Below are 12148 nucleotides of genomic sequence, written 5' to 3' on the forward strand. Positions count from 1 at the left end.
AAAATAATATTATTTATTTTAATAGTAATATTTTTTAAAACACCACCTTAAACTGCTGTAGTATAAACACCTTAATATATATATACCTTATTAAAGTAATATTTTTTCATTATTTTATAATTCTTTTGAATACAACTGTAAAAAAAATGTAACTCTAATTTTAAGAAGAGTTGTATTTCGAATTTAGGACAGTAACCACCTCACATTTTCCTACAAGAATCTCCCATAAATATATGTCTCGTTGAATTCATCATCTCACCAGACAAGTAGACCATAATTACTTTAAGGGCCTTCAAGTTGACTTTGTCTGTTGTGCTTTGCTAGTTTTTGCCTATATATGTGATTTTATTTTAAAATATTTTTATTTTTTATTTTTCTTTTCAATGTGAAAGTCAGTCTGTTTAAGAAAATAAAATGAAATGAAAAAGGTAATTCAACAAAAAAGAAATTTAATTATCACAAATATTTGAATCATAGTGAGTCCACTTTTCTGTAAGATGTTGGCTAACGAGCAATGGCAAAATGGTAATGTGGCTAGCCCTATTCTTTCTATATTTTAGGTAGAGCAAAATGTTTTAGTGAAGAGAACACTGTGCATGATCTATTCAATTATATATTTCATTTTTATTTACACTACACCATATGTTACACTGCAGGTACAGTAAGTGGCCACCATAACGAAGAAATAGAATTACCGTTGTTTGATATGTCCACAATTATTTCTGCAACCAATAATTTTTCTGCTGACAACATACTTGGAAAAGGTGGTTCTGGATCAGTTTATAAGGTAATGTCTGAAATAAATATACAATGCCTTTAGCCTATAATACAACATAAAAATATTCTTTATTACTTTTACTTATTATGTCAGTGTTCAATCATTGAAAGTGCCATGAAACTATTTGATTATGTTGTTGGTCTTATATTTTATTGCTAGAATCATTCCCGATTTATTTGGTGGGTTCAATATTTTGCCTTATAATATCTATAATGGGTGCAAATCTACAAGGGAGCCAATTAGATAAAGATGTCAAAAACATTTTTTTTAAAAATATTTTTTAAAATTTAAAATTTAACACATATAATCAATTAAATTGTATTATTTTTATTAAAATTAGACCGGACAAATCAGTTTAGCAAAAAATTCTCAAAATTAATATATATAATAAGAATATTTAAGTCATTCTTTATAAAAAATAATATTAATTTAGACGGATTCAAAATTTAATTCACTATTTTTCGGTCAAACTAATTTGTCTGACCTAATTTTAACAAAAATAATATAATTTAAGTGATTATATGTGTTAAATTTTAATTATTAAAAAATATCTTTAAAAAAAGACGTTTTCTGCGTCTTTATAGGAGCATCCCCAATCTATAAAACTGATATGCATATTTTGGAAATTTGATTCCTTCTATCAACGAGGAAATTCTTAGCCCTTTTGTCACTTATTCTGCTTAAATATATAGAAAGATTTTATAACTTATAAATGGTTATAATTTCTAGGGTATTTTAAAAGATGGACAAGAAATAGCTGTCAAGAAGCTTTCACGAAATTCAAGTCGAAGACTCCAAGAGTTTAAAAATGAAGCTATGCACATTGCCAAACTTCAGCATAGAAATTTAGTGAAGCTATTAGGATTCTGTATTCAAGAAGAAGAAAGATTGTTGGTTTATGAATTTATGCGCAACAAAAGCTTGGACTTCTTCATATTCGGTTTGATTCTCATAAAACCATTCTCAGCATCATTTTATTGAATGATTATAGTCTAGTTTAGGTAATTAGATATATTTATTTATGTGTGGAAATTTAGGTGCAATAAACTTTACGTGAAGTTGATAACTAAGAATGATTAGATAAAAATTTAGTCAAATTATTTAAATCATTTAAGAACTCTCAACTATCAATTTCACGTAAAATTGATTGTACCCGAATTTTCACTTTATTTATGTATGTCACAATATTTAGTTAAGTCAATAACTTGAATTAAGTCTGGCAACACATATGACTTCATTTTTATTGATTAAGAAAGTTAAAAAGCTATCTACTAACACTAATTGAAATCTGATCTAAAATTCGGCTCATCATTGTTTATTGTCTCTCTCATATAATTTAGAACTTTTTATCTAGTCCAACTCACTTTTTTTCCTTTTTTTTTTTCAAATAGATTGTGAAAGAGGAAAACTATTAGACTGGCGTAAGCGTTTTTTTATAATAAATGGAATTGTCAAAGGTCTTCTCTATCTTCATCATGATTCAAGGCATAGAATTATTCACAGAGATCTTAAGGCTGGAAATATTCTATTAGATGACGAATTGAATCCCAAAATCTCAGACTTTGGACTAGCAAGAAGTTTCGTAGGAAATGAAAATGAAGATAACACAAGCCATATCGCTGGAACTTAGTAAGTCATTGATTCTATATTGCTAACAAACAACTAATATTATGATTTTCCTTGATTTTAAATTATATATGTTTGATGCTGCATAACATACAGTGGCTATTTGTCACCTGAATACATTATTGACGGACTGTACTCAACGAAATCCGATGTCTATAGCTTTGGTGTACTGGTATTAGAAATAGTCAGTGGAAAGAGAAATAGAGGATTCACCCATGTGGATCACCACCTTAATCTTCTCGGTCATGTAAGCATAAGTTGTTGGTTTGTTGCCCTTGAAGTTTATTTGCAATTTCCATCTAAATAGCATAATCTATTTGTGTAATTAGTTGATTGTAGTCAACGAATTAACTCATAACTAAATGTATATATAGGCATGGACACTTTTCGCTGAAGGCAAGTGCTTAGAAATGGTGGATGTAATGATTAAAGACTCGATTGATTCACCAGAAGAAGTGATAAGATTAATTCATGTAGGTTTATTATGTGTTCAACGAAGACCAGAAGACCGGCCAAGCATGTCCGATGTGCTTATGATGCTAAGTAGTGAAGGGCCATTGCCTCAACCAAAGAAGCCAGGGTTCTTTATTGAGAGAGATGTGGATTTTGGTGATTCTTCTTCATCAAGGAATGATAAACTACTATCATCAGTTAATCATCTTACAGTTAGCGATGTCAATCCGCGGTAGAGTATGTTAGTATTCCTTATAGAATTGATTATCGCACAACACATACACTATAAGAAGCATCATTTTTTGTGACAAGAAATTTAGTGACAACACAAAAGCCATCATTTAAAAGTTAAATTATTATAGTTTTGCCATGATTTTTATGTATGTTTGTCATGAAACGTGGCCGTGCATTATTTTTAGTGACAACATGATATAGTTGTCACAAAAATTAAGTCATTTTGTAATAACAAGTTTAGGGTGTCTAAGAACCTCTGTTAATTTAGTGATGAATTTTATTCTTTTTCATAAATTCAATTATAGAATATACAACGTAATAAAAGCGTCGCAATAGCTAAATAATTTAGTGATGACGTATATGAGATTTTACAAAAAAAATATGTAGACTTTATGTGGTAATGTATGTATTTATCTTGGTTCTTGCATTGCATGATATATATATATATATATTTCGATGATCATATCTTCGTATTACATCATTTTGATTCACTTTTTTTGTAAAACACAATTTTTACATTCATTTAAAAAATAAAAAGTGTTCAAATCACCAAACTTTCTTTAGCTGTATCATGTTTTTTGGCAAGACTGCAAGAGAAGTATTAGGGGGTTAACAACTTTTGTGATTTGTAGTTATTAAATAGCTATTAATGATATTTTTAATGGTGTGAGATGAGATTTCATCCAATAATATAGGATTACTCACTCTTCTTTTGTTGGTTATATATTAGCCAAAATTTAATAAAATTTCTGGCTCCTAAATTTTTTCAGACTGAAAATCTCACTTTCCACTTCCCACTCACTCCCTCGCCTGTATGGTTATTATTTTTGTCGTATCCAACAATCTCGTGCTTTATAACTTCATATCTTATCTAAATTAACATTCTCAATCAATATATAACACAGTAACACGGATGTAGACAACACTTTCAAGTCCAAAGTCCAAAGACATCGCAGGGAATTCTCCCCCTTTAGAATTATCTCATGTTTGATTACAAGAAAAGAATTATAACATGGGCCTTTTCAACTCATTGTAACAACTTATTTTCAACAAGATTCAATTTTTCTCTTTTTCTATTCTTCACTTCCCCTGTTCATTATTTCGACTTCACCTTCCTAAGAAAACAGAGGTGATTGGGTGGTCGGAGAGTGAGGCTGCACACGAAGAGAAATACACATGGTGATGTAGTAGTTAGGAAAATTATATTTTTTGTCAATAAAATTTGTTAAAAGTTTTAAATATATTTTTAAATTTTATTTTGTTTCAATATTATTCTAAAAGTTTTTAATTTACATTAAATATATTCTTAACAATTAAATTTTCAAAAATTATAATAATTATGTTTGATTTACTTGTGTTAAAAGTTGTTTTTATGAAATTATTAGTTAATTAGTCATAATTTTTTTTAAAAAATTAGCCACTAAAAGTGTATTTGAGGCAAATTAAAAATTTTTGAGACAAAATTAAAATAAAATAAAATTTTGAGATATTTTTAATAACTTTCAAAAAAATATATATTTTATCATTTATTTTGTTTTTTTGACCCATTTTGGTAATTGTTGATTGCTTAAGAGATTCGGTTTAATTTTTTATGTAATAACAACATTTATTTTAGTTTAGTTCCATAACTACTAGGCATTCATCTTCTTCACTCTATGCTTTAACCTAATATACCATCTAGCTTTGGTAGATCATAATTAATATAGATTCCATTCTTCTTGTAATAAACAAGATTATTAAAATATTGATGAAACTCTGTTTTCATGATCACATGTACACTTGAAAATGTAAACAGCCGAACGGAAGGCATAATTACCTTATTCCAATTGTACCTGTGCATCATTTTATTGAGGGTGAACTACAAAAAATCATTCCAAATATTTTAGTGTTACAAAAATATTCAGAATTTTGTTATCGATAAAAACGTTCTCAAGTAATTTAAAACATGTTAAAAATATTAACTCGTAAACAAATACTTGTTCAATTAACAAAAACCTGTGATGTGACTCATTTACCAATGTCAAAATTTCACTTGCCACATAAAAAGCTTTGTTTGGCGCATTACCTTTTCCGTTAACATATATATAACGTTTAAGTTTATAAATGTGCATTTCTGTCACGTTTTTAAATAATTTAAAGGGAAAGTCTAAGGGGCCAGCAATTTTATTGAATTTTGGCCAGCATATAACCAGCAGAAAAATGTGAGCCATTGGATGAAATCTCACACGAATCTCACACCATCAAATCATCATTGATGGCTAGTTGATGGCTAACAATCACAAAAGTTGCTGTCCCCCTAGCATTGCTCTAATTTAAAAATATTTTAGTCGATAATATAATTTGAGAACATTTGTGTCGACAACAAAATAATTTTTGTGCAATTTTAGTGATTTACCTTTTGTTGTTGAATAACATTATTGCAGATTCTTTTGCAAGAGATACACTATTTCTGTTAGTGAGACTGGACATGTGTAGTATGCAGAGGTTTCATACTTTGCAATAGTTTAGGATGCAGAGGTTTCATCATTAGTAAGACTGGACAAGTCTCAAAATTGATTAAACTTATATGTAATACATTTAGAACTTACAATTCTAATAATAATAGTAGGCTCACGTTATTTATATACATATGCATCCTGAATCTTCATCTACACACTAACTAAGGAAGTATCTCTTGAAACCAAGATTGCTATTGTTGAGTCTAGTTTGATTTTGGGTTATATTATGATGACAAACATTGTTTTGGGTTAAAAGCCCAATATTGTTTAATGTGTGTTTTAGTGTGGCAGGCCCAAGTATACAAGCATTTGATACATCAGCCCATCACAGCAAATAAAAAAGCAGCTCACATTGTTCCTTAAGTTAGTAACCAAGTCCACACCAACTCAGTCCAAGACAAGCTAGTGCCTCAGCATTGCAAAAGAGCCAAAGCTCATCGCACCGTTCAGCAATAATAAAAGAAGAGTATACATTTGGCAAAAGAAGAAAAGAAAGAAAAGGACATTTGTCAACATCAAGGACTGGGGCTCTAGCAAAGCAACAAGACACAAGCACTCTCACATCTCCAAGGACAAACAGTAAAGCAAAATTTTAGTAAAGGGAGAGCAAAACACAAACATGCACAAGCAGCAGAGGTAGTGGGTGAAGCTCCTCGTATGGCAGAGATCATGGAGCAGAATGAAAAAGAAGAACATGCCAAGGAAGAAAGAAACACCAAGGACAACAGAGGTAGTGGTGGAGCTCCTCGGACAGCAAGGGAAGTGGAGCAGGATGAAGAAAGGACTGCATGTCATCAAGGACCACTCCAACGGGCAGCAAGGAAAAGAAAAGAGGAAGAAGCTAAAATGAAGCCCAGCTGAAGATATAAAAGAAGCTTCATTTCATCTTCTAAAAGTAGGAGAGAGAGAGCACACACTTTCAGAGCACCTTCTCTAACACAGAGCTGGAATCTCTTTCTTCTATTCAAGCTTAATTCTTATTTCATGCTATGGCTATCTTGAGTTATTTTCTGTTTTGAGAAAAAGGCTATTATGTGAGGTTCAAAAGCCAAGAGAGAAAAGGCAAGAGTGATGCAAAATAGCCACTGTTTTTCTAATGTAATTTGGGTTTATGAACTAGGATTAGTTCCCCTTGCCAAGTTGGGTTAGCACTTGGTGAGAATTGAATCTGTGTAGGTTCCCCTTCCAAGTTGGGATAGCACTTTGGGTTTGCTAAGCTTTGGTGTATAAAGCTTAGGGGTAGATACTAGTTGGATTAGGAATTAATTCAATAGTATTGGTGTATGTAATCTGAGAATTATAGTGGAAATTCCACCATGGTTTGTGGTGGAGACTGGATGTAGGATTCATGGCACTGAGAATCCGAACCAAGATACATGCTGGCCTCTTTCTTTCTTTCTCTGTACTTTTAATGTTCTACGTATGAGACAATTCTAAATAATCTCCTGCAACTCAAGCTTCCACTGCAACAGAATTTGTAACTCTATATTTTAAACCAATTTGATTCAACCCCCTTCTCAAGTTCCACTAGAACCATCAGCTATAAATAATGTCTTTTAAAAGTTTAAACTGATAAGTAAAATTAATCATGTGTCGCGGGAGTTTGACCTGGTCCGCTGTTGGTGGTAGGAGATGGAGGAGAGAAGGGAGGTGTCCTCCTTGAAAATACTGCAAAAGCCACATGGAAAAAAAAAAAGAAAATTAATAATAATTATGGCTTTTTATATGTATACACCTAGAATGAATATACATAGATGTGTGGTGGGGTATGCTCTCAATCATGCATGCGTACCTGGGGTAATTTGAGTGGAAAGCAGGATGAACAAATGAGCAAGTATGATTATTGTAAGCACAATGAAGAAACGGCAGAAGGAAGAGAGTGAGAAAGAGACGATTCCCATGTTATTGTTGTATGGCAATGTGTGTCTTACTAGTATTATTTTATAGACTCGTGAGAATTGCTATCGAGTATTTCATTGACTCTGTTTTTCAACATAATTTAGTTTAGAATAATGCTAGGAAACCACCCAAATACTTTTGGGTGAATTCAAAATCTTTATGGGTTAATATATATGGATGTTTTTTTTGCTAAGTATCAGAATGTTTTTTTTCATATTAAATAGATGTTCTTTTATATATTTTTCGAATTTTTTTGTATTGCAAATGTGAATGTCTCTATCTCTTTAAAAATTTCATAATTTTTTTAATTTTATAGATATTTAATTATTTTTACTAAAATATAACTGAATATTTATTTTGTTAAATATTAGAATATTTTTTTTATATTAAATGAATATTTTTTTTTTATATATTTCTTTCCAAAAAGATCAATTAGGCATGCATAGTGCTCTAAGATTAACTGAATTTTACAATCTGCACTCGCTTGTTTGAATACCAGTTGCGCCTCAGTTACAAGACCGGCATGATTACCCGCATGACTTCACTCCTCTCTCTTGCATTTCATGAAAAAGTTGCAATGCTTGGTCACCACATCCATGAAGACCGTAGGCACTGATCAAAGTGCTCCATGAAACAGAGGTTTTCAATTTGAGTACATAGCCATAGAATGGACAACCATATTACAGTGAAGATAAGTTTTAGCAATTCCGATAACACATTTGGTTCACGAAAGGGATGCGGTTTTTGTTGATGGTGGCGAATCCGACGAGTCAGATGTCGATGATAAAAGAGGAGTGGGTCACGGTGGGAAGGCGGAGAGGGTCTGACGGTGAGAGAGAGAGGTCTGTGTATGCGATTGTTGGAGGTGGGTAGGTTAATGTGAGAGAGAAAATGAAGGTTTTTATAGGTTTTAATTAAGTTTACTTAATCAATTTTAAATTTTTTAAATTTTAAATTTAAAAAATTTAAAATTAATTATTAATATAAACTAGTGTATGTTCCCGTACTTTGTACGGGATAATACATATTTAAACAACTATTAGGAGTTAGAATCTCGCCTTGTGTATATAACAATCCATTGACTAGCGATAAACCCTTAATAAAAGGAGTATCAATACGTAGTTAGAATACGCAGGTACCCAATCCGTCTATACCCGAATGAAAAGGGTAATAACTTGACCCGAATCGGAGCAGATTTTGCTCAAGACAGGTATCGTCGGGTTTAGGGTGTACCCACCCCGAATATATACATATAAACACTTTTTAGGAATTAGGATTTGCCTCACATCACACATGATTCATAGCTTCAGTCTATACTTTATAGCCATGCAAGATAAACTCAATCATCCTCACCTAAAATCTTCTTCTTCTTGACTTCTTCACAAAAAAATCGCATAACTCATGTCATGTTGTTGTTGAGTCCATCGCCGCTTATCTATTCACAACTCCCATCTTCCTTCACAGCCGAGACAAACTCACGTTTAATATAGAGGGGGCATTTGCCTCCACAAATTTTTTAAAAAAAAATTAATACTTATATACATATATACCACTTATTATATTATATTTGTCTCAAAATAAAATATAAATAGTTCTTTTGTATTTTATGTTAAAAAATATTTTGTTAAACTTAACACATAATAATAATTATGTTGTTAAATTTGATTTAGTATGAAAAATAAATAAATACACTAAAAAAATTAGTGATAATTAATTATATTATATTAGTTAATTAATTAATAATTAAATTAAAACTTAGTTTTCTAATTAAATACAACTTAAATTATTAGTGATTTTTTAAAAATTGTTTAAGATAAAAAAATATTATCTATGTATTAATATACTGTAATTATTTTGGTTAAAAAATTTATTTATACTATAAAAATAATAATAAGTAGATTTGACAATTAAATATGAGATAATAAAAAGTAAAATAATTGTTTAAAAATATATATAAAAAAATAGATTTGACAATTAAATATGAGATAATGAAAAGCAAAATAATTATTTAAAAATATATATAAAAAAATAATATTTAATCTTGTTAAAAATAAAAAAAGTTCCTTATAAATATTTTTTGGTTATTTTAAATATTATACTATGTGTATATGAAATTATATTTTTATTATTTTAAATATTATAATAATGATTGTGTGTATATTTCTAGTTCTTATCAATATGTATTAGATAGTTTTAATTTTAAATTTTGAATATATCTAAACCAATTTAGATTGATCAAGTAATCAACTTAGTCGTCCGCTTAAATAAGTATTGAGGGTTCGAATTCTGTCTCGTATGTATAGCAACTAGTTGCCGGCCAATTGTAGATTCTTAAATGGAATTCAAATTTATGACGGATTACTCCTTAACTTGTTGAATATCGTGGGAAGCAAAAAAAATATCTATACCTAAATTTTATTATATTTTTGTCCCCATTACTAAATTTTTCTAGGGCCGTCACTATTTACATCTTATGTCATCATCGCTGCTCATCCCGTTACCGTCGTTGTTGAGCCCGTCGCCACCATTCTCATACCGAGTTTCTTTTCTCTAAGTAAATTTCTCTCTCTCTCTCTCTCCCTCCCTCCCTCTCTCTCTCTGAGTCTGTTCTTCTATTCAAACATTGATATTTAAATTATAAAAAAAATTGATTTTTATATTTTATAAAATAGCATACTGACGGTAATTGTAAATATGACGCTACTTAAAATTAAATAAAGTAACATAGATACAATAAACAAATAAAATAAAAAATAACTTAATCTTATATAAAATTTACCTATAAAATTCTATATCAAAAAATGAATTTAATTTTAGTATATTAATAATATAAAATATTTTATATAATCATTCAATTCAATTAAATTTATCTATTTAGGTCATTATTGAAAATAAATTTAAGATACCAACATATAATTACTTTAAATTAAGCAACAATCATCAATACTATATAAGGACACACTATTACACTAAGAATAATTGCCATAAGGAATAATTTTCCAATTTTCTATACTAATATTAAAAAGTTTATATAATACTATATAATAATATTATCATTATTAATACTATATGATATCAAAACAAAAAAAATCACCGTACTAATATAATATTATTAATATTATATAAATCATCTTTGTATTTATTTTTCTGTGCGTATATAATATTTAATTAACACATTAAGACATATATAATATTTTGTTAATACATATATAATATAAAGTGATTTACAAATTATTATTAATTCGTATATAATATATAATTAAATTTAATGAATTTAATTAAAATAAATAATAAATTATTTATTTTATTTCATACTTTATAAATGAATAAATTAATTAACTAATATAACAAATTACAATTAATGTAGTAACATTAATTAAGTAATATATATTATAATAAATTATATTAATATTTAAATATCTAATCAAATCAATTAGCTGATATAATTAAGTCATGGTAATAAATTGTATTGAATGAGTTAAAATAATTAAATCGAAAAACACTCTTTAGAACATGCCATGTCAGCTCTATCATTAAGTGCAGACATTCGATTTTTATATAATAGACTAGATAGATTAATATAGTTTTGTTTAGTTTTTAGCTGGTAACCTCTTGGTTCCATATACTTTTTTTTTAGTTTAATATAATTTTTTAAAAAGAGACTTATATTAGATTGTTTTTATATAAATTAAAATTGACAATTAAAAATTGTTAAATAATTTAATAAATTTGACTAAATTATTATTTAATAATTTTTAAGTATTAATTTAAAAAAAAAACACTTACAAAACTTTACCAATTTTCTAAAAAAAAAGAGGCCGGTTGCATTGCAGCAAAGGCTACCTTGAGGTCAATGGCAAAGTCACCGGTGAAAGAAACTTCATTAGTCAACGTATGAAAGTTTAAATTTATAACTAAATTTTTGGAAGAATTAGTCAATTAATAATATCATAGTAAGCCAAATTAACCAGCAACCTTTACATTAGATGATTAGAGTATACGTTTTACTAGAAAGTATATTTTATAAATGTATGAAACAATATAGGTAAAAATCTATAAATACGGAATAACTGATTTTGTAATTATTCTTTTAGCGAGTTCTATAGTAGTATTAGTTTTAGTGATTAAAGATGGCATAAGTTTGATTTATAAATAAAATATTATCTAAAAATGTTATTTGTATAAAAAAATTAAATTTATGACCAAAATGATTTTCTTTATTTTTTATAATCTTTTATGATTATTTTTATCAAAATAATTTTTTGATTATATTTATAATTATTATTTTTATTTTTAAAAAATAATTTCTTATAATTATTTTTAAAAACTAATTTCTTATAATTATTTTTATTAACATGATTTTTTATAAATATTTTTACTTTTTATTATTTTTAATAATTTCTAAAATAACGTCAAAATTATTTTTTAATTATTTTTATTTTTTAAAAAATAATTTCTTATAATTATTTTTATTTTTATTTTTATCAAAATAATTTTTTTATAATTATTTTTTCTTTTTGTAATTTTAAAAAACTAACACCAAAATAATATTCTCTCTTATAATTTCTTATGATTATTTTTAAACTAACACCAAAAAAGAAAATATCATTTTGCTGTTAGGTTCTCAAAATTATAAAAAAAAATAATTATAAACAAATTA

The 12148-nt window shown here is 28.0% G+C and overlaps 1 protein-coding gene across 1 annotated transcript in view; it reads left to right on the forward strand.

Moving 5' to 3' along the window:
* The window catches only part of LOC107462371 (G-type lectin S-receptor-like serine/threonine-protein kinase At4g27290), a 5202-nt gene extending 2109 nt beyond the window's left edge, over nucleotides 1-3093 (forward strand). The window contains exons 3-7 of the mRNA XM_021130195.2: nucleotides 657-787; nucleotides 1508-1718; nucleotides 2170-2407; nucleotides 2501-2651; nucleotides 2779-3093. Coding sequence (XP_020985854.1) covers nucleotides 657-787; nucleotides 1508-1718; nucleotides 2170-2407; nucleotides 2501-2651; nucleotides 2779-3093 — 1046 coding nt within the window. The remainder of the gene's footprint in view (nucleotides 1-656; nucleotides 788-1507; nucleotides 1719-2169; nucleotides 2408-2500; nucleotides 2652-2778) is intronic.
* The last annotated feature ends 9055 nt before the right edge of the window (nucleotides 3094-12148 follow it).

The sequence above is a fragment of the Arachis duranensis genome, chromosome 8, assembly GCF_000817695.3.
Source record: "Arachis duranensis cultivar V14167 chromosome 8, aradu.V14167.gnm2.J7QH, whole genome shotgun sequence".
In the NCBI taxonomy this organism is placed as follows: domain Eukaryota; kingdom Viridiplantae; phylum Streptophyta; class Magnoliopsida; order Fabales; family Fabaceae; genus Arachis; species Arachis duranensis.